This window comes from Tamandua tetradactyla, chromosome 7, assembly GCF_023851605.1.
Source record: "Tamandua tetradactyla isolate mTamTet1 chromosome 7, mTamTet1.pri, whole genome shotgun sequence".
Lineage (NCBI taxonomy): Eukaryota > Metazoa > Chordata > Mammalia > Pilosa > Myrmecophagidae > Tamandua > Tamandua tetradactyla.
In genome coordinates this window covers 171,868,334-171,895,370 of record NC_135333.1, presented here as the reverse complement: position 1 = coordinate 171,895,370, position 27,037 = coordinate 171,868,334, and the positions used below count along the sequence as shown (strand labels likewise).

Genomic DNA, 27,037 nt, shown 5'->3' with positions numbered 1-27,037 from the left:
TTATTTTCTTACTCGTCTGTCCATACACTAGATAAAGGGAGTGTCAGGCACGAGGCTTTCACAGTTACACGTACCACCGTAAAAGCTATATAGCTATATATTCATCTTCGAGAATAATGGCTACTGGATTACAGTTCAGTAGTTTCAGGCATTTCCCTCTAGCTATTCCAACACACCAAAACTGGAAAGGGATATCTATATAATGTTTAAGAATAATCTCCAGAATGACCTTTGAACTCTATTTGAACTCTCTCAGCCACTGACACCTTATTTGTACGATTTTTTTTCCACTTTTTGTCAAGGCATTGTCAGTCCCACAGTGTCAGGGCCAGGCTCATCCCTGGATGTCAGTCCCATGTAGTGGGGAGGGCAGTGATTTCACTTGCAGAGTTGGGCTTAGAGAGAGAGGCCACGTCTGAGCAATGACAGAGGTCCTCCAGAAGCAGCTGTCAGCATGCCTATAGGTAGGTGTAGCCTCTGCTCTATACATAAGCTGCACAAGAGCAAGTCTCAGCATCAAGGGCTTGGTTTATTGACTTGGGAATCCCTAATGTTTGAAGCAGTATTGGGTTTCTCCTGTGGAAAAGTTAGTCTAAGCTTCTCCACTGCATACATAGGCTTCATAAGAGCAAGTCTCAAGATCAAGATCAAGGACGTAGCCTATTGATTTGGGTGTCCCTAATGTTTGACAGAGTATCTGGGGTTTCTCTGATGGTAAAGTTTAATAGGTCCATATTTTTTCTCCCATCCTTCAAGGAACTTTGCAAATGCTTTTTTTTTTTTGCCAATACTTTTAAATTATCTGCTTAACATACTCTGGGATGTAGCCAGACATTACATTAAGCTATACAGAAATACAAGCTGTCACTCTTATTCTGGGCTCCCTATGTTTGGGTTGTTTAAATGATCTATCCAGACAGGTTGAACTAGATTATATACTACAGAAAATTTAGATTCTGGACAAAATAAACCTCACTTGCCTTCATTTCATAGTATAGGTGACATTCTAAAATATAGATGATGTCCTCCTTACTCTGTATTCTGATTTACCTTAGTCACAATCCGGTCAGCTTCATTCTTACTGCAAATTTAAGCCTGATCTTTTTTTTTTTTCTTTGACAGTTGTATGTGGCAGAGCTGACCTTCAGAACTGCAGAAATCCTAGTCTTAGGTGTCAAACAGGTACCCAGAGTTCCAAGGAAGTACCAGGTTATACAGCTCAGCACTAAATGTGACTGCTATAAGAGTTTATAATCTAGGCCGCTGTTTTCTTATAAGTATTTTCTAAATGAGACCATACAATATTTACTCTTTTGTTTCTGGCTTATTTTGCATCACATAATGTCCCCAAGTTCATTCACAACATTGCATGCCTCATGACTTCATTCCTTTCAGTTTCAATCATATATACACCACATTTCACCATTCTGCTTCTCCATCAGTGCATCCTTCAGCCACCTCCATCCATTGAGCATAACATATAATGTCCAAAGTCAACAGTCTGCGTCTTACATCATCCCCACTTAGTGGTATAATCATCAACGCTCTCAATTTTAGGCAATTTTCATTATATCCAAGAGAAAGACAACCCATAAACATACCCTCACCAAGTAGAAAATCCAAACTTTCCTTTAACTCTTGTCCTCCCCTCTTCCCCAATTATGTACCCCTGATGTCTTCCATCAACAGTACCACATAGCATGCAGTAGTAGTTTTCCCCCATACCCCAATATTATTTACTTTTATTACTCTTTTTTTAATTTACTCTTTATACAAGATTCATACCTTTGCAGTAGTTCTTGTACGAACTTACTTATATTTGTAGTGTTAATTGGTGAGACACATGAGTCTATACAACCCCTTTCAATTATGTTCACTTTCAATATGACATTTCTTATAGACCCACTAATGATCTGTCTTCACTTATATCCATTCCCTTATATTTAAGTTCAACTCATTAGCTAACTGTTCACCTATCTCTAGCTTCAGTGTATCTCTACAGCCCCCATATTCTGTATGATGAACCTCTGAGTTTACTTTACAAAGGTCATAAAGGTGAAATCATACAGTATCCTTTTGTCTCACTTGTTTCACTCAGCATTATGTCCTCAAGGTACATCCGTGTTGTCATGTTTTCAGGACATCATTTCATTTACTGCTGCATAATATTCCATCATATGTGTATACCACAGTTTTATCTATTTGTCTGTTGATAGCCACATCTCTTAATGTACTTTTTAACCATCTATATTTGCTCTTTGGAAAACTGTCTATTCACATCTTTAGCCCACTTTACAATTGGGTTGTTTATTCTTTTTTTTTGCATTGTATGTTTTCTTTATGTATAGATGATATTAGAACTTTACCTGATACATGATTTCCTCCCATTGAGTTGGCTACCTCTTCACCTTTTTGACCAAGTCTTTTGAGGCACAAAAATACTTGATTTTGAGCAGTTCCCATTTATCTGTTTTTCCTTTTTTTGCTAGTGCTTTAGGTGTAAAGTTTGGGAAACTACCTTCTATTACTAGATCTTGAAGGTGTTTCATGTATTTTCTTCTAGGTGTTTTATGGTACTGGTTCTTATATTTAGGGCTTTGACCCACTTGGAGTTAATTTTTGTATAGGGTGTGAGGTGAGGGTGCTCTTTCATTTTTTTGCTATTGATATCCAGTTCTTGTATGCCCATTTATTGAAAAGACTATTCTGTCCCAGTTCTATGTATTTGGGGGCCTTGTTTAAGGTCCGTTTACCATAGATTTGGTTATCTGTTTCTGTACTCTTTATTCAATTCCATTGGTCAGTACTTCTTTGTGCCACTACTATGCTATTTTGTCTACTGGCTTTCTAATAAGCTTTAAAATAAGGAAATGTTAATCCTCCCACTTCGTTCTTTTTGAGGGTATTTTTAGCTGTTTGAAGTCTCTTTCCCTTCCAACTGAACTTGATAACTAGCTTTTCCAAGTCTTCATGTAGATTATTGGAATTTTGTTTGAATTGTGTTGAAACTGTAGATCAATTTGGGTAGAATTGTCATCTTAATTACCTTTAACCTTCCTGTGCATGAGCATGGAGTATCTTTCCTCCTGTTTAGATCTTTGGTTTCTTTTAGCCATGTCTTGTAGTTCTGTCTGTGTTCAGATCCATTACATCCCTGGTTAAATTTATTCCTAGATACTTGATTCTTTTAGATGTTATTTTGAATGCAATTTTTTCCTTAATTGTCTCCTGAATTAGGTCATTGCTTGTGTATAGAAACATTACTGATTACTTTCCTGCTCTCTCCGGGTTCATCTGTGCTCGGAGGTTGCTTTCAGCAATCTAATTTTGTTAATTTAAACTGCGGTTGGAGCTTGGTTGTGCTACCTGCCCTTGCTCACAGTGGAGACTGTTTCTTTTTCCCTTGGGGAAGTGTCTCCTGCACAGCCTGCCATGCTCAAAGGGGAGGGCCCCCCCTCTTCCACAGCTTGGGGCTTTCCTTACAGTTCTGTGCTGTGATCTCGGCCCTTCCACCGTTTCCAGACCGTGTGTGTCTGGTGACGGATGCCCCCAAACAGTTGTTGCAGACCATTCCTGGCTATTTATTAGCTGCTCTAGAGGATTAAATTCCACCCTTCCCAACACCACCATCTTGTCCTGTTATTTATTTTTGATATTTCCCAGAATTAACATTTTTCTTCTTGAAACTCTCATTTTCCCTTGGTTTCTACAGCATTGCCTCCCCTGCTTATCACCTCTGCTGTTCCCCATTGACTCAGACTCAGCACCTGCTGCCCTGTGCCTGTGTGCCCAGGTCCTCTGCTCGCCCATCTCACTCCCTGCCTGGCCTCACAGCATCGCGCAGGCTCATAGCACCGTCCGGGCTCATAGCACCGCGCAGGCTCATAGCACCGTCCGGGCTCATAGCACCACGCAGGCTCAGCACTGTCCAGCTGTTCTAGATGATGTTGCAGTAACATCGTCTGAGTCTCAATGATTTAAAAATAGCAGCGACTTATTTCTCAGTCCTGCTGCGTGTCCATTAGGAGTCTGTAGGGGTTGTTCTCCTTTTGAGGAGACATAACTTTTTTTTGGGGGGCGGGTTGTTGTTTTTTTAACTTTTATTAATAAAACCAGTCAACATACAATATGAACCTTTTTTATCACACAGTTGTATATTCATCATCATGATCATTTCTTAGAACATTTGCATCAATTCAGAAAAAGAAAAAAACAACAGAAAAAGAAATAAAACAAAAACAGAAAAAAATAAAAAAAATTATACATACCATACCCCTTACCCCTCCCTTTCATTGATCACTAGCATTTCAAACTAAATTTATTTTAACATTTGTTCCCCCTATTTTTAATTTTTATTCCATATGTTCTACTCATCTGTTGACATGGTAGATAAAAGGAGCATCAGACACAAGGTTTTCACAATCACACAGTCACACTGTGAAAGCTATGTCATTATACAGTCATCATCAAGAAACATGGCTACAAGAACACAGCTCTACATTTCAGGCAGTTCCCTCCAGCCTCTCCATTGCATCTTGAATAACAAGGTGATATCTACTTAATCTGTAAGAATAACCTCCAGGATAACCTCTCGACTCTGTTGGGAATCTCTCGGCCATTGACACTTTATTTTGTCTCATTTCTCTCTTCCCCGTTTCGGTCGAGAAGGTTTTCTCAATCCCTTGATGCTGAGTCCCAGCTCATTCTAGGATTTCTGTCCCACATTGCCAGGAAGGTCCACACCCCTGGGAGTCATGTCCCACGTAGAGAGGGGGAGGGCGGTGAGTTTCCTAAAACATAACATTTAAAGTAGCAAGCTATGTGGCGGCAACTGCCACGTTGTCCTTGGCTTTTTGAGTGGGCCAGCTGCTCTTCTTCATTAGACCAACTGGGCCAGCCCCTCCGCCTCATTAGCTCCTCTCTCCTGGATAAAGTGACCGAGCACCAGGGGTGCTGTTCCACCACTAGCACGGATCCTTCCCCTACCCTTTTCACTATTCACAATTGGCTTGTATGTAGAAAATCTTTCTTGTACATATAAATATTCCCTTCAACTTTCATCTCTCTTCCAATTATTGTATAGTTACCTTATGAAAATCTGTCCCTGATTTTTGTGTTTATAATTGTAAACCAGTCCTAGGTGGGACTGCTAGTATAAGAACAGTTTTAGTGATATATCCCTTTATAAAAGGCCAATACAAGCTATGAAATGACAGTAGATTAGATTGGAAAATAATGCTATGAATCTTGTAATCTTTTGTTAGGACACTAAAGTCCCCTTCACAATTTCCAAAACTTTTTTAACTACTTTCCCTTTTGTAAATTAAATTTTCTTTTCCTCCAGAGAAGTTGTATTTAAAACTTTTATTCCATGTATTCTAAAGATTCATATTATAACAGAATTGTTGTTTTGTTGTTGTCTTGCCTCATTTAAAAAATGGAAATCCGCAGTATTTTATATGTAGTTTCATCGGCGTTTATGTGGTAAACAATGGGTCTTGGTTGCCCGCTGAAGGCCTGGCCTCTGCTTCACTCTCCAGCCAGTTTTTGTAAGTTCTTTGCTCTAACCCTGATTGGGAACATCCTGAACTACTTAATGTTCCAAAAATGCTGTGGCTTCTCCTGCCTTTAGCCTTGCAGATACCTTGCAAAAGGTTATTTTCCTCAGCAGCAGCACTGCCAGGTTCCTGTCTTAGAGCTCCTTTCAGCCAGCAGTCACACCCTCCCTGACCACGCTCACAGCTAGCACCTGCCTCCCCTGTCATAGCACCCAGCTCGGTGCATCGTAATTGTCTCTTTACTTGTTTGCCAGCTGCAGTGAGTTGTAATCTTCCACGTCATGCTTGTGACAGAGTAGCCCTACAATATCAACAAATGAATGCACGGGCATGTGCAGGTATAGTGGTCGTATAAATCTGCATTTGAATCTCCAACTCTGGTACTTACTAACCACTTAGGGTAGTGTCTGGTACATACATAGTATGCACCCAGTAAGTGGTAGAATTTGAAGTGAAAATGCTACTATATTCTCAAGTTAAAATTTAAATATGTTAAGGCAATTCAGTTTCGCTGATTTCAACTGTAATGTGTTGTACCTTTAGCATTTAAAAAATATATATAGGGGTACACGGGTAGTTCAGTGGTAGAACGCTTGCCTTCTGAGCAGGAGACCCAGGTTCAATTCCCAGACCATGCACCCCCCCCAAAAAATATATATATATGTATATATATATAGCTTCTGGTTTTCCCTAATGCACAGTGCCTGGGCAACAAAACAAAGCAAACAGAAGTACACAATCAGAAATCAATTTCCAACCATAAATCCCCTTAGCCATGGGTTGGATATCAAGGACCAAGAGTCTGAGGTTCTGGCATTTCTGCAGACCTGGCACTTTGGGGCCAGTGGTCTGGCCTGACCACGTGGCGTGGTGAGCACTGGCCAACCTTCACCTCTGCCATGAGCTCTCCTGTTTACCCCAGCCCCACACTCCCTCTTGCTCTTTTATACCTGGTCTGTTCCATTCGTTTGGGGAATGCATTCATTTTTGGAAAGAATGAAGATCAAACTGGGGAATTTAAAGGACACTCTTCCTCAGCGCTCAGTGTTGCTGCATGTCACCCTCTTGTTATCTTACAGTTGCAGTTGTATTCAGAAGCCACTGTCGCACTTCTGAAATTGAATAACCCCAAGGATTTCCAAGAACTGAATAAACAAACTAAGAAGAACATGACCATCGACGGAAAGGAGTTGACCATAAGTCCTGCCTTTTTATTATGGGACTTGAGTGCCATCAGCCCGGTGAGGGATGCAGAGAGTCTTTGGAAACCTCAGTCAAGGGTTTAGGATGTTAAAGATTATAAGTCACTATATGAGGGAAAGAGGGCTCACAGAGCAGTTCGCTGATTGGAACATTTCTAATTTTCCACCCACTGCCATTGGTTTAGTATTTATTAATCCAGCAACCTTTTCTATAACATGTTAAAGAAATACAGTGCCTTTGAGGTGTGTGTGTGTTTAATATGCTGAGTCTTTTTGGTTTTTTTAAACTTTCTTGTGTCATCTTTATTTTTTTGCAGATTTAATGAGATATGTTCACGTACCGTATATTCCATCCAAAGTATACAATTGTCTCACAATTTCATCACTTAGTTGTGCAGTCATCATCACATTCAATTTTAGACCGTTTTTATTGCTCCAAAGAGATAACATTGTTTCAGAAATAAGAGACAGACACAAAAAAAGAAAACGCCAAATGCCCCATTCCCTTCCCCTTTGCCATTATTGACCCCTGTTATTGGAGTGGGAAACCTGTTGCTGTTGATGTCAGAATAGTAAGGTATTGATGCTGACTATACTCCGTAGCTTGCAATAGGTAAAATTTCCCCATGTATCACTCTGCTCTTAACTCTTTGTATGAGTGTTTACCTTTGTGGTAGTTCATTTCACGTTTTTTGTATCATTTACAAGCAGAACTCAATCTGTAAAAGTCTGCAAAGCCCCTGAGAACAGATGGAACTGAGGGCGGGTGGGCATAAGGGGTAGTTTACGTCTTAAGGTACCACATGCTTTCTCAGCCTAAGCAGGACGAGGACGTCTCCGCCAGCCGCTTTGAGGATAATGAAGAGCTGAGGTACTCACTGCGCTCCATCGAGAGGCACGCACCCTGGGTTCGGAATGTTTTCATTGTCACCAACGGACAGATTCCATCCTGGCTGAACCTTGATAACCCTCGAGTGACCATAGTAACTCACCAGGTACATGACTTCCCAGATGGGTTTTCTTTTCTGTTCTTTTATGTGCTACGTACGGGGCTATCCATAAATTAATTCCCCTTACACTGCTCATCTCCATTTCTACTTCTTTTTTTTTATTCCTCTCTCTTCCCTTCCTTCCAAACACCAAACCCCCAAAATAAAAACTTTTATCATTCACTCTCTTACTGTTTCTTCCTTTGAAAGGATGTTTTTCAGAATTTGAGTCACTTACCAACCTTTAGTTCACCTGCTATTGAAAGTCACATTCATCGCATCGAAGGTCTGTCCCAGAAGTTCATTTACTTGAATGATGATGTCATGTTTGGAAAGGATGTCTGGCCAGATGATTTTTACAGTCACTCCAAAGGTCAGAAGGTGAGACCCTAAAACGGATTCCTAGCTTGGAAATCACTTTTCAAAGGTCAGTCAGGAAGTCAGTTTATTTATTAGTATATTCAATTTGATCAAATAAACATTGTTGAGTATTAAGTTCAAGAGAGTTAAAAATCAGAGTGAGCTAAGTTTCCGTAGGCGCGCTGCTTTCCTGTGTTCTCAGGCATCCGGAACCCACTCTTCTTCGTCAGTTCCTTTTCTCTGCAACCACAGTGGAAGAAGCAAAATCAAAAATACAAAATTGTGGGTAGAATGTCAGAAAAATGGTGAACAAAGAAAAGTAGCCTAATTTAGCTTTGGGAGACATGAATGAAATGTCCTTGAAGGCAGCCAGTGTCACTCTGGCGTTTCTGAGGGACTGGCAGGCAAGGTGGGTGATGGCTCAGCAGGGAGGCTGGAAGGTGGGTGATGGCCTAGACAGGGAGGCTGGAAGGTGGGTGATGACCAGACAGGAAAGCTGGAAGGTGGGTGGTGGCCCAGCAGGGAAGTTGGAAGGTGGGTGATGGCCTAGACAGGGAGGCTGGAAGGTGGGTGGTGGCCCAGCGGGGAAGCTGGCAGGTGAGTGATGGCCTAGACAGGGAAGTTGGAAGGTGGGTGATGGCTCATCAGGGAAGCTGGAAGGTGGGTGATGGCCTAGACAGAGAAGCTGGAAGGTGGGTGATGGCCTAGACAGGGAGGCTGGAAGGTGGGTGATGGCTCAGCAGGGAAGTTGGAAGGTGGGTGGTGGCCCAGCGGGGAAGCTGGCAGGTGAGTGATGGCCTAGACAGGGAGGCTGGAAGGTGGGTGATGGCCTAGACAGGGAGGCTGGCAGGTGAGTGATGGCCTAGACAGGGAGGCTGAAAGGTGGGTGATGGCCTAGACAGGGAAGCTGGAAGGTGGGTGATGGCTCAGCAGGGAAGTTGGAAGGTGGGTGGTGGCCTAGACTGGGAGGCTGAAAGGTGGGTGATGGCCTAGACAGGGAAGCTGGAAGGTGGGTGGTGGCCCAGCAGGGAGGCTGGCAGGTGAGTGGTGGCCTAGACAGGGAAGCTGGAAGGTGGGTGATGGCCTAGACAGAGAAGCTGGAAGGTGGGTGATGGCCTAGACAGGGAGGCTGGAAGGTGGGTGATGGCCTAGACAGGGAGGCTGGAAGGTGGGTGATGGCCTAGACAGGGAAGCTGGAAGGTGGATGATGGCCTAGACAGAGAAGCTGGAAGGTGGGTGGTGGCCCAGTGGGGAAGCTGGCAGGTGAGTGATGGCCTAGACAGGGAGGCTGGTAGGTGGGTGATGGCCCAGACTGGGAGGCTGGCAGGTGGGTGGTGGCCCAGCAGGGAAGTTGGAAGGTGGGTGATGGCCCAGCAGGGAAGCTGAAAGGTGTGTGATGGCCCGGATAGGGAGGCTGGTAGGTGGGTGATGGCCTAGACAGGGAAGCTGGCAGGTGGGTGGTGGCCCAGCGGGGAAGCTGGCTGCCTGGTGCAGATTCTGGCTCTGCCCTTCACATCTCTGGCACATCTCTGAGTTCTCAGGCTCATGCTCCCTGTCTGAGCAAGTGTAAAAGGCGAATCTGCCATAACCTTGTTAGAAGGACTAACTGGTAAGTTGTAGAACTCTTAGTGCTGGTAGCGCAGTTATTCTTTCTGCTGTTTGTGCTATCTGGTGTGCTCGCTCTCCCATTCCCTGTCCAGTTGCCTCTTCTGTGCCAGGTGGTGTGTCTCCATGGTTGTGCTTGGGCCTCAGCAGGAGAGACAAGCATAGATTCAGTGACTATGTACAGTGGCTTCAGAGCTGACAGGGGTGTGCCCTGCATGCTGAGAAGCAGGAACCTGAAGGTTTAAATCATACAGGGCTAAGGAACAATTCCCATCACAGTTGAAATGAATTTTTTGTCTTTTTTTATTTTTTTAAATATAACAACAAACGCAAACATTCTTAACTTTTGATCGTTCCATTCTACATATATAGTCAGTAATTCACAATATCATCACATAGTTGCATATTCATCATCATGATCATTTCTTAGAACATTTGCATCAATTCAGAAAAAGAAATAAAAAGACAACAGAAAAAGAAATAAAACAAAAACAGAAAAAATAAAAAAATTATACATACCATACCCCTTACCCCTCCCTTTCATTGATCACTTGCATTTCAAACTAAATTTATTTTAACATTTGTTCCCCCTATTTTTTATTTTTATTCCGTATGTTCTACTCATCTGTTGACAAGGTAGATAAAAGGAGCATCAGACACAAGGTTTTCACAATCACAGTCACACTGTGAAAGCTGTGTCATTATACAATCATCATCAAGAAACATGGCTACAGGAACACAGCTCTACATTTTTCAGGCAGTTCCCTCCAGCCTCTCCATTGCATCTTGAATAACAAGGTGATATCTACTTAATCTGTAATAATAACCTCCAGGATAACCTCTCGACTCTGTTTGGAATCTCTCAGCTATTGACACTTTGTCTCATTTCACTCTTCCCCCTTTTGGTCGAGAAGGTTTTCTCAATCCCTTGATACTGAGTCTCAGCTCATTGTAGGGTTTTTCTCAATCCTTTGATGCCGAGTCTCAGCTCATTCTAGGATTTCTGTCCCATGTTGCCAGGAAGGTCCACACCCCTGGGAGTCATGTCCCACGTAGACATGGGGAGGGTGGTGAGTTTGCTTGTTATGTTGGCTGGAGAGAGAAGGCACATTTGAGTAATAAAAGAGGTTCTCCTGGGGGTGACTCTTAGGCCTAATTTTAAGTAAGCTTGACCTATCCTTTGTGGGGTTAAGTTTCATGTGAACAAACCCAAGGACTGGGGGCTCAGCCTAAAGCTTTGGTTGTCCACACTGCTTGTGAGAATATCAAGAATTCAACTTGGGGAGGTTGAATTTTCCCCTGTTCTCACCATTCCCCAACGGGGACTTTGCAAATATTTTTTTATTCACTGATAAATCACACTGAGATTTATCGGGGCATCACTCTGGACAAACCAATAAAATCTCATGTCCTTCTCAAGGTTCCATGTACTTATAGTGTTCAATCAAGCTGTCTACATAAGTTGTATTAGGAAATGCACTAGTCAAAATATAAATTTTGTACCAAATAAACAGTTTTTGCTTTAGTCTCACACATAAGGTGAGATTTTAAAATATTAATTGCCATCTATTTTCAGTACCCTGCAGTAATGACATTCCTTTTTTCTTCCTCATGCAAAAACATGTATCACTCATTTTGAAAGCAGGCGAGTTCAGAACTCAGAATGCTATTGACCTCTCTGTTGATGAACTCATCACAGGACCTGACTCTTGGAGATAAAGGGTACTGAGAGTTCGTCTGCTTTTCTCAGCCTTGAGGTGAGATTATGCATAGACATGCTCAGTAATTACTAATAGTTGTCACAAAAAAACAGTGTTGAGTGGTGTACTTCTCACTTGCTTTGACATGCTTTCATACTCAAAAATCTGACATTTTGCTATTTTTATCTCAAAATAAAGTACAAGATCATGTTCTGAGAAACGAACCTGTAGGTGAGCCCCTGTCTGCTGTCCTCAAAATGACCCGTGTTCAGCTCTGCCCTGCCGTGCCCTTACTTCGGCCAAGAGCTTGTCTTTGGAACTGACACCCTGCTAAGCCAAGCCTGCCTTTCACATTTCTCTCAAGTAGGTTTGCTTTTAAATGCCTGGATTTCAGAAAGGCCCTCTACTTTTCTGAGATTTAATTTCAGTAATGAAAAGGTTGGTGTGCTGATTGAGAACTGTCAACACAGCAGGACTTGGAAAACTCAAGCCGGTTTATGTAAACTTAAAGCTGGATATGCCATGCCAGTGTAGACAATCAGCTCTTGGAAAATTTTGCCCTTTCCCTAATTTGAGAGTAGAAGTGCCAGGAATCATTGTCTCTTTTGTTCTGTCGTAGGTTTATTTGACATGGCCTGTGCCAAACTGTGCCGAGGGCTGCCCGGGTTCCTGGATTAAGGATGGCTATTGTGACAAGGCTTGTAATAACTCGGCCTGTGATTGGGATGGTGGGGATTGCTCTGGTAAGAATGTGTCAAAATGTGAAATGTTCATGTTCAGTGCATTTTTTTCATTCATAATCATCATCAACCATATATGTGGTAGACTTAATTAAACCGTTCTTTGTCTGTTTAAGCAATCCGTAATCCATAAATTACTGTGGCCCAGTTAGTCATATTATATCCATTGTTGGGGGCATTTTCTCATGTTGGCCCCCCTTAAAAATGGCTTTTCTTATTTTTTAAAATTGAAAATTTGGACCTCCTCTAAAGGAGGAGGTCCAAATTTGGAGCTCGAGAGCAAGAATTACTCTAAGTGGTTATTCAAGGAGCTTATGGATGACTTGCAGCAGCAGGCTGCTGTAGGTCAGTGAATATCTGGAGATGCGGAAGAATCTCAGCATTTCGTCTCCCTTTCTTGCGTGTATTTGAACGTGTTGATAACATTATTTTGCATTTATTTATTGTCTTTAAATTTATGGTACATTTTATATGCATCATCAATTACTTGAATTTCTTAATTACCTAAGAGAGAGAATGCACCCAAATTTTATCATACCCTTATTACATATGAGGAAATGGGTTTGGAAAAGTGTTCAATGTTGGAGCAAACAAAGCTCCATGTTGTGTTTCAGTCAGATCTTTCAGCTACACCTTCGAGAAATACAGACAGTGCGTGGAGAGGGTGCAGGTGTGCAGAGGACTCTGTACAGTTCAGAGAACTGGGCCCTAATAGAGCAGCCCCATTTGATAGCAAGAGAAAGCTCATTGGTCGAGAGGTTGGCACCCATATTAGGACTTGTTTTCCAGTCTGGGACATAGTCTTTGGAATAACCCATTTCTTGTTTCCCTGCTCCCCCATGCACACCCACACGTAGGCCTTGAGCAGATTTGAGGCTGTTCATCTAGTCACTGCCAAGGCCTGGCCACCCTGTGCCCTTTCTGCTGTCCAGTGGTACTTCCTCTTCAGTTTGTTTTCTTCTTAAGATAAAGGAAATCTGCTAAAGAATGAGGGTGAACCTTTCTGGCTGAAATTCATTCATCAGTCTTGAAAACATTGCTAAGAAATAAGAAACTACTATTTTTTCAGAATCATAATGGTGAGAATCTGTTTCTTTCTCTCACAGGTAACAGTGGAGGCAGTCGCTATGCTGCGGGAGGCGGGGGCACCGGGAGTGTTGGAGTTGGACAGCCGTGGCAGTTTGGTGGCGGAATGAGCAGTGTCTCTTATTGTAACCAAGGGTGTGCAAATTCCTGGCTCGCTGATAAATTCTGTGACCAAGCCTGCAATGTCTTGTCCTGTGGGTTTGATGCTGGTGACTGTGGGCAAGGTATAGCTGTGGCCATCAAAACAGACCAGGGATAAGGGGATAAACATTCTTGGCAGAGGGGGTTTGGAGAAGTGGTCATTTAAAGTAATTATTCTCTGTGTATCTCTTCTCCTGTATCCTTAGTTAAAAATAACAGGCGAATACAGATCTTTAGGAAATAGTATACATTAATGCAGTATCCTTTTCCTGTTATTGTTACAGTCTGATTTTTTTGATGAAGCAGATTTACCTTAATAGAAAATACATGGTGAAGGTTTAATTTAGAAACAATAGAAGGAGTCCAGTGATCCAGTAAATAAGTATGGTTCAAATACTGGTCTTATCGATAATTTAGTAATGGAGATTGTTTTGTTAGAAATTTGTTTTTTCCATTGGGCAAAAAGGTGAAAATTGATTATGTCATATCTCTATAATGAGTCAAAAGTTAGCATTCTATGTTAATGATTGTATTGCCCCAGGTAGTAAAATGGAACTATTGTATTAGAATTTCTGATTATTTTGAAATAAATGCAAAGTTACTCTTACAAATTGAAACCTCAAACTTAAAGAGTCAAAGGAGAATGCCTAGTTCTTGAAAAATCATGTTTGTGTTTTTTCCTCCAGATCATTTTCATGAACTGTATAAAGTAACTCTTCTCCCAAACCAGACTCATTACGTTATTCCAAAAGGTGAATGCTTGCCATATTTCAGCTTTGCAGAAATAGCCAAAAAAGGAATTGAAGGTACCTATAGTGACAATCCAATCATTCGACATGCTTCTGTTGCCAATAAGTGGAAAACCATCCACCTCTTAATGCACAGTGGAATGAATGCAACCACCATACGGTTTAATCTCACGTTTCAAAATAAAAATGATGAGGAGTTCAAAATCCAGTTAACAGTAGAGGTTGACACAAGAGAATTACCAAAACTAAATTCTACGACTCAGAAATCTGGTGAAAATTTGGTTACTCCCATAACACTTCTTCCACAGGCCGAAATAATTTTTGAGGATATTCCTGAAGAAAAACGCTTTCCAAAAGTCAAAAGACATGATAGTAAGACAGCAGAGAGATTCCAGGAGGAGCTGAATATTCCCCTGGTAAACATTTCACTCCTTCCGAAAGAGGTCCAGTTGAGTCTCAGTCACTTGAATTTGCAGCTGGAGCAAGGAGACATTACTGTGAAAGGATACAATCTGTCCAAGTCTGCCTTGCTGAGGTCGTTCCTCATGAGTCTGCAGGATGCTAATGCAAACATAAATCAAGGTATAGGAACAGATGGAAGAAATGGCAATTTGGAGGCTACATCACAAAAACAGATTCACAAGAATGTCTTGTCAACCAGCTTAGTAGCATCTGAAAAATCACAGGGGTGGACTTTTCCAGCAGGGACTGTGAGAGTGGATGGGCACTACCAAGGTCAGAATCCAACCCAGGACCTGGAGGCCAGAGCAGGATTTAGATCTGAAAATAAAACCCAAAAAGCAGAAGTCCTAAGTGTGTCAGAAGAAAAGCACTCATCTCTGATTGTTCCACTGGAAAACCATATGACAAAAGAAAAGAAAATCACAGGGGAAAAAGAAGAGAAAAATGGAATGGAGGAAAATGCTGAAGCTGACATAGGTATTAATGAAGTATTGCCTGGAAGAAAATTGCAACATTACATAGATGGTTACCTGGGCTTTTTGCCTTGGGAGAAAAAAAAGTATTTTCAGGATCTTCTTGATGTAAGTTATATCCAGCCTCGTTCTTTCCCAAACTCAGGAAAAATAAATAACCTTGTAAATGATAACCATATAATAATAGCTACTATTTATTCAGCCATTCCTTGTGCCAGCCACTGAAGTAAGTAGTTTTCTTACATGGTTTCATTTAATATTCCCAAACAGCCCAATAAGAAAAATACCTTATGAAGATATTATTATTGGCCCCATTTTACAGTCTCAGGAGCAGACTTAGGGTAATTTTGCTGGGGGCACACCCAAGTAAGTGGTAGCTTGGGGATGGTATCTTATCCTTACTCAAGCTGTTGTTTTAAAAATGCTTTTGTGTATATTGTGCCTATTAGGTCTCATTTTTCCAGTTTCACTGATGAAAGAACAGGTTCCGATGAATTCATTAACTTCCCCCACCTCACAGCAGCTCATGAGTATGAGCTAAGCTTCAGTCATGGGGGCTGTTCCCCTGGACCACGTTCCCCTGGTCTGGAAGGCTGTTCCCTGGGCCGAGAGGCTGTTCCCCTGGGCCGGGAGGCTGTTCCCCTGGGCCGGGAGGCTGTTCCCCTGGTCTGGAAGGCTGTTCCCTGGGCCGAGAGGCTGTTCCCCTGGGCCGGGAGGCTGTCCCCTGGGCCGGGAGGCTGTCCCCTGGGCCGAGAGGCTGTTCCCCTGGGCCGGGAGGCTGTTCCCCTGGGCCGGGAGGCTGTCCCCTGGGCCGGGAGGCTGTCCCCCTGGGCCGGGAGGCTGTCCCCTGGGCCGGGAGGCTGTCCCCTGGGCCAGGAGGCTGTTCCCCTGGGCCGAGAGGCTGTCCCCTCGTCTGAGAGACTGTTTCCCCGGGCCACGTTCCCCTGGTCTGGAAGGCTGTTCCCCTGGGCCGGGAGGCTGTCCCCTGGGCCGGGAGGCTGTTCCCCTGGGCCGGGAGGCTGTTCCCCTGGGCCGGGAGGCTGTCCCCTGGGCCGGGAGGCTGTTCCCCTGGGCCGAGAGGCTGTCCCCTGGTCTGAGAGACTGTTTCCCCGGGCCACGTTCCCCTGGTCTGGAAGGCTGTTCCCCTGGGCCGGGAGGCTGTTCCTCTGGGCCGAGAGGCTGTTCCCCTGGGCTGAGAGGCTGTCCCCTGGGCTGAGACACTGTTTCCCCGGGCCACGCTCCCCTGCTCCGAGAGGCTTGTTTCCCTAGGCCGGGAGGCTGTTCCCCTGGGCCATGTTCCCCTGGGTCGCAGCCTCCGCTGGGCCGGGGCCCACCTGGGCATTCTCCCTGGTGCCTTCACGGTGCTAACTGTTGGGGACTGCAGACTGATTAGAACACAGCTGCTGCCCTTGGAGAGTTAGAGACCATTTGAAAAACAGATTTGTGGGCAATAAATGTAGCAATGTAATAAGTGACTTTGTTAAGGTGTGGACAAAGAATCCAGAGGAAGAATCCCTTAACTCCCTAGAGATATTGAGGAAGACATCCATGAAGATGTGCCTGGGAGCTGGCGGTCAGGAAAAGTCAGGGGGTCTAGGCTGGGTGGTGAAGCAGCACCGCTGGGAGTGTCGTTAGGCTGGGAGAAAAGACTGGAACAGGGACTGTGCTTGTTGCTCTCAGGGTCCTTGGCATCTTGCACTTGACACATGAGACTTTTTCATTGTTGAGTTTCCTCAAGTTTTCCTCCTTTCTTTTTTTCCACCCCCCTAAATTATTACTGAAGCACTCTAGGCTAGTAGTAAAAATTGCAAACAATGCAGAAATATATCATCAAAAGGGGGAAGACCCTCCCCGCCACCCCACCTTCTGCTCTCTCCCTCTTTGAGGTAATCACTCAAGTTTGATGAGTGCCCTTCCCGCATCTGTGCATAGGTGTGCAAACGTGTAAGCTCCATAGTTTCTGTCTTGCAGAAGTGAAGTCACACTATACATACGTTACACTGCAATTGCCTTTGGCCTTTCTAGGTATGTGGGCAAACCAGTATCAGGGCATTTGTTCTTTTTAACAGCTGCCTTCTTATTTTTGTGATTGCAAATAGTGTCTTATAATTGCATAAGTTTTAGGTAGAATTACTTGATTAAAGGGTCTGGTGCATATAAAATTCAAACGTCCTTCTAAAGTGGCGCACAGTTCATACTTCTACAAACTTTAATGTAAGAGTGCTGTTTCTCCATGGGCTAGCCAACACTGGTTAATAACAGTCTCTGACGATTTTTGCCAGTTTCGGAAGCAAAAATATTTTCACACAGAAGATTTCTTCTTCTGTATAATATGGTCCTATTTCTTGCCATTCTTTCTTTACCCATTTAGTTTTGCGTTTTACAGGTTTTGACTTCTTCTTTACATTTTACAATAATGTGATGAAATCAATTTTTTTAAAGTCCTTGTGTTCAAAGCGCAAGTACCTACTGCTTTGATGTCACTGATAGAATAAGCTTGATATTATTAAAACTTCCATCACATTTTTTACTTGTAAATAAAATTTTTAAATGTTGCTTTGAATTGGCTGTGAAATCTCATGATCAGTGGCCAGTTGTTGAAAACCCTTGGAACAAATCTCCTCGGAAAACCGTCCTCAAGCCGATATTGTTGGTATGGAGTTGCGGTCTGTAGCCTTGTCTCCTGAGATCTAGTCCAGCTCTTAGGGGCCGGCATATTACCTGTCAGTGCTCATCTCATTCTCCCCTCCTGGACAGTTAGTAACTAATTAACTGTCGTATTTTACAAAATGGTACCTTTACCTCTCAGGAAAGTGTATCACTAATTGTAATGCTGACTACTGAATGGAGTTCTCTTTTCAGGAAGAAGAGTCATTGAAGACACAGTTGGCATACTTTACCAACAGCAAACATACTGGGAGACAACTAAAAGACACATTTGCAGATTCCCTGCGATATGTAAATAAAATTCTAAATAGCAAGTTTGGATTCACGTCCAGGAAAGTCCCTGCACACATGCCTCACATGATTGACCGAATTGTCATGCAAGAACTGCAAGATATGTAAGTCTTTTTTTTTTTTCCTGATTTGTTGACTCCTTTTTCTTTTCTTTTTTTAATTTTTAAATTTTTTAAATATAACAGCATACAAACACGAACATTCTTACCATATGATCATTCCATTCTTGGTGGAATCACAATATCATCACATAGTTTTATATTCCTCACCATGATCATTTTTTAGAACATTTGCATCAATTCAGAAAAGGAAATAAAAAGATAAAAGAAAACTCTTACATACCATACCCCTTGCCCCTCCCTCTCATTGACTGTTAGTATTTCCATCTACCCAATATATTTTAGCCTTTGTTTCCCCAATTTTTTTTCTATACCCCTTACCACTCCCTTTCATTGATCTCTAGCATTTCAGTTTACTAAATTTATTTTAACATTTGTCATACTATTGTTTATTTATTTATTTAAAAAATTTATTAATAAAACTAATCAGCATACAATATAAACATTCTTTTTTTATCACATAGTTGTATATTCATCATGATCATTTCTTAGAATATTTGTATCAATTCAGAAAAAGAAAACAAAAAAAAATTCATACATATCATACCCCTTACCCTTTCATACCCTTTCATTGATCACTAGCATTTCAATCTACTAAATTTATTTTAACATTTGTCCTGCTAGTATTTATTTATTTTTAATCCATATGTTTTACTCATCTGTCCATACCGTAGATAAAAGGAGCATCAGACACAGAAGTTTTCACAATCACACAGTCACATTGCGAAAGCCATATCATTATATAATCATCTTCAAGAAACATGGCTACTGGAACACAGCTCTCCATTTTCAGGCACTTCCCTCCAACCTCTCCAATACACCTTAACTAAAAAGGTGATATCTATATAATATGTAAGAATACCTCCAGGATGACCTCTCGACTGTTTGAAATCTTTCAGCCACCGACACTTAATTTTGTTTCATTTCTCTCTTCTCCCTTTTGATCTTGAAGGTTTTTTCAGTCCCTTGATGCTGAGTCCTAGCTCATTCTAGGATTTTTGTCCCACATTGCCAGGAAGGTCCACACCACTGGGAGTCATGTTCCATGTGGAGAGGGGAAAGGCAGTGAGTTTGTTTGTCATGCTGGCTGAGAGAGACAGGCCACATATGAGCAACAAAAGAGGTTCTCTGGGGGTGACTCTTATGCCTAATTTTTTTTTTTAATTAAAAAAAAGCCATTTTTTAATACTAGAGCAGTTTCTGTTCCTAATAAGTATTACAAAAAATTTAATTTGAGCTTCTCTATAAATTTTCTACCTCCAATAATGCCTTTTCTTGTACAGGGCATACCAGGCATCTTTTAATGCTGCTTTTCCATTCCTAAGGAAAGTACTATATCTTGAGGACAAACCATTTCCAAGATTAGTGACAAAAATAATAAATTTTAAAACTTTAAAGGTGGATCACCTACAATTACCTTGATGAAATAAAAAAATAAAAAGCAATTGACACTAAAATAGCTATTTCAAATATCTGTGTTTAAACAATTTAAAAAACTGTTTATTTTGTAAGAATGCACCCCTAGTCCAAAGTAACTATGTTTTAAAAATCTTCTGGCCAAAAAAAATTACAAAAACCCCTTTCAGTTCAACCTAATAAAAGTGTTATCTAGAAAATATTCCATATTATTAAGTCTGTCTTAAAAAGTTCAGATTCTAAAGTATTTCTAAGGCACAGTGTTCTGGAAGAAAAGTGTGTTCTGGTGGCATTGCGTTATACTCGAAGCATCCATGACTTGCTCCAAATGAGCACTGATAAGGCCTAATTTTAAGTAGACTTAGCCTATCCTTTGTGGGATTAAGTTTCATATGAATAAACCCCAAGATTGAGGGCTCAGCCTGTTGCTTTGGTTATCCCCACTGCTTGTGAGAATATCAGGAATTCTCCCTATGGGGAAGTTGAATTTTTCCCCTTTCTTGTCATTCCCCCAAGGGGAAGATATGTAAGTCTTGATTTTGTTTGAGTTGCTTGCTGTGATATTGCTTAAAATTAGCATCTTTGTAGCTGCATCTGAGCTATAGGTTTTTGTTTTGTTTTGTGTTGTTTTGTTTTGATTTTACTATTATTACTTTTATTTTTTTTCTCTATATTAACATTCTATATCTTTTTCGGTTATGTTGCTAGTTCTTCTAAACCAGTGCAAATGTACTAAGAAAGGATGATCATGCATCTATGTGATGATGTTAAGAATTAATGATTGCATGTGTAGAATGGTATGATCTCTAAATGTTGGGTTAATTTCTTTTTTTCCGTTAATTAAAAAAAAAAAAAAAGAGAGAAGGGATAATTGGAGATGAAGGGATACAGACTGTACAACGGGACTGGATATAAAAACTCAGAAATGGACAGCACAATACTACCCAATTGTAATGCAATTATGTTAAAACACTGAATGAAGCTGCATGTGAGGTATAGGTTTTTTGTTTTTGTTTTTTTTGTTTTTTTTCTTTCTATTATTGTTTTAATTCTTATTCTGTTGTCTTTTATTTCTTTTTCTAAATCGATGCAAATGTACTAAGAAATGATGAATATGCAACTATGTGATGTTATTAAGAATTACTGATTGTACATGTAGATTGGAATGATTTCTAATTGTTTTGTTAATTCTTTTTTTAATTAAGAAAAAAAAAAGAAAAAAAAAATTAGCATCTTTGCTATGCAAAATTTATGGCTCTAATACCTGATGACTAATATGATAAATGTTTCATCTAAGTAAATGTGATAGTAAAAATTTTGTTTCCATAAACATTAGGTACCATTTAAATTTTGATTATGCATAGCTGTTTATATATTCTATTTGGACAGGTTCCCTGAAGAATTTGATAAGACATCATTTCATAAAGTACGCCATTCTGAGGATATGCAATTTGCCTTCTCTTATTTTTATTATCTCATGAGTGCAGTTCAGCCACTGAATATATCTCAAGTTTTTGATGAAGTTGATACAGATCAATCTGGTGTCTTGTCTGACAGAGAAATCCGAACACTGGCTACCAGAATTCATGACTTGCCTTTAAGTTTGCAGGTATTCTGTATATATTTTTCTAAACTTTAAGGACATTTTAAATGAAAATTTCAACTTTTTTAATTTCTCATTTTCTCCTATGGTTTGTAAGTAATTTTTACTATTTAATGAGGATATTCCCAACTAGTTTGTTTTTAGTTCCAGAATTTAGGCCAAATTTGAAGTCAGTATATAATGAGATTTTTTTTTTAGGCTGGTTCAGTAGGAATTGATAGTGTATTATCCGTAGAAGAGCCAAACTGTGCTTGCGCTCGAGGTCCTTGCAGAAGGTACTGCGTTCAGGGCTGTCCTGTTCTGGATGACTAGAGAGCACAGCCGGGCTGCAGGGTCTGCTCCTCGTGCATGTCCTCTAGTCCCAGTAGGGCACTCACTCAGGGGGAGGCATCCAGTGAGCCCTGGACTGCCTGGTGCAAATGTACTGCTTGAGACAAGGAAGAAATATTTATATTTGTACTGTCTCATTATGCTGTTTTTTAGGGTTCTTAATGTTTATCTTAAGAATCACAAAGAGAGTCAAATATAGCATTTAAAATATTTTCTGGAGACTTTTACATATTTTCTTTATTTTTAAAGCCACAATCGCAAAAAAAAAGAAAAAAAAAAAAACCAAAATCATAATCACTGCTTATAGTGCAAATAACAGGCTTATCCTTTTATTTTGCTTTGTTAGGATTTGACGGGTCTGGAGCACATGTTAATAAATTGCTCAAAAATGCTTCCTGCTAATATCACTCGGCTAAACAGCATCCCACCAACTCAGGAAGTATACTATGATCCCAACCTGGTAAGTAGCGGGCGTGACTTGTGAGTACAACAAAAGTGTATTCTTATCGGATGCCATTGATATCATTTCTTTATAACACTTCAGAAATTACAGGCAAGTTCCATATTTATGTACCTTGGGGGTGGAGAGGAGTAGCACAGAAAATCCAGAATCACTTATCTTTTTGCTTTGGAATACCACCCCCCCACCTTCATGGATGTTTGAGCTAATATTCGAAGTAGCTGCTTATATTACATAAGCAGATACCCTGTCTACTAAGGATGACTGAAAGAAGCTCTGGAACATTCTTAGTGAGTGACCTGGGAATACAGCCCTGGGTTAAACATTAACCAAGGAAGCAGTCATCTGGTGGGATACCTGTGCTGCCAGTCCTGTTTTGGTCTTACCAGGGGTCAGTGGATGATCTGACACAGCTGCACGGGGATGCCACCTGACTAAAGTGATTGGGAGTCTGTCATTGAAAGAGGCATCCCATGTCAGACAGGTGCAGATGTGAAAAAGCATGCGTCTTAAAAACAATGGCGTGAAGGTACAATATAGCCATTAGTGTAATGTTCACAGTCAATTTTTATTGGTAAATAGAAAACAGCTTACAAAATAAAATTAGGTGGGAGGAAACATGGAATGTGGTATCATTTTTCATACCAAACCGTACTGTTTATAAACTCCCAAACCTCCTTTTTCACACACACACAGATTATAGAAATGATGACAGGTTAAATCACAAGTGGTATTTAATTTCCTTTTTTATACTAGTGATATATGCTGTATTTCCTGCAGTCAATAACACTTTCATAACCAGAATAAAATAAGGTTTTAAAATTTACCATCTAACAAATATTCAAGCTTTATATAAGCAATTTATAATTGACTGATAGGACACTTGAAAATAAATGTAGAGAAGAATAATAAGATAAGTATCCGGTTTTGAAGAAAATGTTCTGTTGTGTGAAATGTGAAGACTGCCTTCACACGTGCAAACAAGACACAGGCCCTGACCTCAGAGAGCCCAGTGCAGGCTCCCTTGTGAGGAGACTACGGACAGCAGCTTGTCACAGGGATAGAAGCAGCTTTACATAGGATAGGTATTGCTGATCACAGATGTTGGTTAGTTTAGCACCTGGCTTGGGGGTAAACTAACAGATAGGTACCACTTAGAAGTCCATTCTCAGGTGATGCAAGGGTACCTCAATGGTGCTATTCTCACCACCATGCAGGAGACCTGGGTTCAATTCCTGGACCATGCACCTCCCAAACAAACAAGTAAAGAAACAAAAAAAAATTCAGCAAATGGTGCTGCAGTAAAGGAATACTTACATGGAGAAAGAATGAAATGTGATCCCTGCCATACAGCATATAAAAAAAAAAATCCATCCTATAAACATTCTGAAACTTCAAACTGTAGAATCTGTAAAGTCGAGATAAACAGACGAGTACGGTTCCGTGTCAGCCAAGTTCACTCTATAGGTTTGTGAAAAATATTTTCTAAATTTTAAAGTACTATATATATGTTGGTAGTTGTTTACAAGAATCTTCTTTTTTTTTTTTCAGGGTCTACATTTGTCTTTAATGGCCTTTGTGTTTTTTTTTAACTTTTTTTATTAATTAAAAAAAATTAACAAACAAAACATTAAGATATCATTCCATTCTACATATACAATCAGTAATTCTTAATGTCATCACATAGTTGCATATTCATCATTTCTTAGAACATTTGCATCGATTTAGAAAAAGAAATAAAAAGACAACAGAAAAAGAAATAAAACGATAACAGAAAAAAAAAAGATTATGCATACCATACCCCTTACCCCTCGCTTTCATTTACCACTAGCATTTCAAACTAAATTTATTTTAACATTTGTTCCCCCTTTTATTTATTTTTATTTCATATGTTCTACTCTTCTGTTGATATAGTAGCTAAAAGGAGCATCAGATACAAGGTTTTCACATTCAGAGTCTCATTGTGAAAGCTATATCATTGTTCAATCATCATCAAGAAACATGGCTACTGGAACACAGCTCTACATTTTCAGGCAGTTCCCTCCAGCCTCTCCACTACATCTTTTTTTTAACTTTTTTTATTAATTAAAAAAATTAGCAAACAAAACATTAAGATATCGTTCCATTCTACATATACAATCAGCAATTCTTAATATCATCACATATTTGCATATTCATCATTTCTTAGAACATTTGCATCGATTTAGAAAAAGAAATTAAAAGACAACAGAAAAAGAAAACGATAATAGAGAAAAAAAAGATTATACATACCATACCCCTTTCCACTACATCTTGAACAACAAGGTGATATCTACTTAATGCGTAAGAATAACCTCCAGGATAACCTCTCGACTCTGTTTGGAATCTCTCAGCCATTGACACTTAGTCTCATTTCACTCTTCCCCCTTTGGTCGAGAAGGTTCTGTCAATCCCTTGATGTTAATTCTCAGCTCATTCTAGGGTTTTTCTCAGTCCCTTGCTGCTGAGTCTCAGCTCATTCCAGGATCTCTGTCCCACGTTGCCAGGAACATCCACACCCCTGGGAGTAATGTCCCACGCAGAGAGGGGAAGGGTGGTGAGACTGCTTGTCATGTTGGCTGGAGAGAGAAAGGCCACATCTGAGCAACAAAAGAGGTTCTCTTGGGGATGACTCTTAGGCCTAAATTTAAGTAGACTTGACCTATCCTTTGTGGGGTTAAGTTTCATATGAAAACCCCAAGACTGGGGGCTCAGCCTATAGCTTTGGTTGTCCACACTGCTTGTGAGAATATCAAGAATTCGACTTGGAGAAGTTGAATTTCTCCCCACTCTCACCATTCCCCAAAGGGGGCTTGCAAATACTTTTCCAGACACTGATCAAATCACTCTGGGATTCATTGGGGCATCACTCTGGACAAACCAACAAACATGTCCTACCTGAGATTCCAAGTACTTATGACATTCAATCAAACTATCTACATGAGTTATATTAGGAAATGCTCTAGTCAAAATATAAATTTTGTAACAAATAAACATTTTTTGCTTTAGTCTCACACATAAGGTGACATTTTGAAGTATTAATTATCATCTATTTTCAGCACCCTGCAATAACGTTCCTTTGTTCTTCCTCATGCAAAAACATTTTTAAAATTTGTACATTGTACATTTCACTATTATTATACACTCTAGGCATTCCTAGATTATACCATCTCAATCTTTACCATCTATCTTTCTTTCTGATTTCATTTATGTCCCCAGCCCTCCTTCCTCTATCATTCTCATATGCAGCTCCATTCAGCATTTTTTTTTTATAGCTCAGATGCAGCTTCATTCAGTGTTTTAACATGATTACTTTACAATTAGGTATTATTGTGCTGTCCATTTTTGAGTTTTTGTATCTAGTCCTGTTGCACAGTCTGTATCCCTTCAGCTCCAATTACCCATTATCTTACCCTGTTTCTAACTCCTGCTGGACTCTGTTACCAATGACATATTCCAAGTTTATTCTCGAATGTCGGTTCACATCAGTGAGACCATACAGTATTTGTCCTTTAGTTTTTAGCTAGACTCACTCAGCATAATGTTCTCTAGGTCCATCCATGTTATTACATGCTTCATAAGTATTCTGTCTTAAAGCTGCATAATATTCCATCATATGTATATACCACAGTTTGTTTAGCCACTCGTCTGTTGATGGACATTTTGGCTGTTTCCATCTCTTTGCAATTGTAACTAACGCTGCTATAAACATTGGTGTGCAAATGTCCGTTTGTGTCTTTGCCCTTAAGTCCTTTGAGTAGATACCCAGCAATGGTATTGCTGGGTCGTATGGCAATTCTATATTCAGCTTTTTGAGGAACCGCCAAACTGCCTTCCACAGTGGTTGCACCCTTTGACATTCCCACCAACAGTGGATAAGTGTGCCTCTTTCTCCACATCCTCTCCAGCACTTGTCATTTTCTGTTTTGTTGATAATGGCCATTCTGGTGGGTGTGAGATGATATCTCATTGTGGTTTTGATTTGCATTTCTCTAATGGCCAGGGACTTTGAGCATCTCTTCATGTGCCTTTTGGCCATTTGTATTTCCTCTTCTGAGAGGTGTCTGTTAAAGTCTTTTTCCCATTTTGTAATTGGGTTGGCTGTCTTTTTGTTGTTGAGTTGTACAGTCTCTTTATAAATTCTGGATACTAGACCTTTATCTGATATGTCATTTCCAAATATTGTCTCCCATTGTGTAGGCTGTCTTTCTACTTTCTTGATGAAGTTCTTTGATGCACAAAAGTGTTTAATTTTGAGGAGCTCCCATTTATTTATTTCCTTCTTCAGTGCTCTTGCTTTAGGTTTAAGGTCCATAAAACCGCCTCCAATTGTAAGTTTCATAAGATATCTCCCTACATTTTCCTCTAACTGTTTTATGGTCTTAGACCTAATGTTTAGATCTTTGATCTATTTTGGGTTAACTTTTGTATAGGGTGTGAGATACGGGTCTTCTTTCATTCTTTTGCATATGGATATCCAGTTCTCTAGGCACCATTTATTGAAGAGACTGTTCTGTCCCAGGTGAGTTGGCTTGACTGCCTTATCAAAGATCAAATGTCCATAGATGAGAGGGTCTATATCTGAGCACTCTATTCGATTCCATTGGTCGATATATCTATCTTTATGCCAATACCATGCTGTTTTGACCACTGTGGCTTCATAATATGCCTTAAAGTCAGGCAGCGTGAGAACTCCAGTTTCGTTTTTTTTCCTCAAGATGTTTTTAGCAATTCGGGGCACCCTGCCCTTCCAGATAAATTTGCTTATTGGTTTTTCTATTTCTGAAAAATAAGTTGTTGGGATTTTGATTGGTATTGCATTGAATCTGTAAATCAATTTAGGTAGGATTGACATCTTAACTATACTTAGTCTTCCAATCCATGAACACGGTATGCCCTTCCATCTATTTAGGTCTTCTGTGATTTCTTTTAGCAGTTTTTTGTAGTGTTCTTTGTATAGGTTTTTTGTCTCTTTAGTTAAGTTTATTCCTAGGTATTTTATTCTTTTAGTTGCAATTGTAAATGGGATTCGTTTCTTGATTTCCCCCTCAGCTTGTTCATTACTAGT

At 40.4% G+C, this 27,037-nt stretch overlaps 1 protein-coding gene across 2 annotated transcripts in view; it reads left to right on the top strand.

Moving 5' to 3' along the window:
- Positions 1 to 27,037, top strand: part of GNPTAB (N-acetylglucosamine-1-phosphate transferase subunits alpha and beta) — a 127,229-nt gene that overhangs the window by 80,134 nt on the left and 20,058 nt on the right. Inside the window, exons 8-17 of one of the 2 annotated variants that reach the window (XM_077111789.1) lie at positions 6,638 to 6,799; positions 7,576 to 7,755; positions 7,960 to 8,130; positions 12,034 to 12,157; positions 13,261 to 13,464; positions 14,068 to 15,173; positions 17,928 to 18,127; positions 20,948 to 21,167; positions 21,838 to 21,951; positions 23,169 to 23,500. In XM_077111789.1, the coding sequence (XP_076967904.1) occupies positions 6,638 to 6,799; positions 7,576 to 7,755; positions 7,960 to 8,130; positions 12,034 to 12,157; positions 13,261 to 13,464; positions 14,068 to 15,173; positions 17,928 to 18,127; positions 20,948 to 21,167; positions 21,838 to 21,951; positions 23,169 to 23,426 (2,739 nt within the window). In that variant the 3' untranslated portion in view covers positions 23,427 to 23,500. Of the gene's footprint in view, positions 1 to 6,637; positions 6,800 to 7,575; positions 7,756 to 7,959; positions 8,131 to 12,033; positions 12,158 to 13,260; positions 13,465 to 14,067; positions 15,174 to 17,927; positions 18,128 to 20,947; positions 21,168 to 21,837; positions 21,952 to 23,168; positions 23,501 to 27,037 lie in introns of those variants that run through there. The other variant, XM_077111788.1, reaches the window with a different exon arrangement.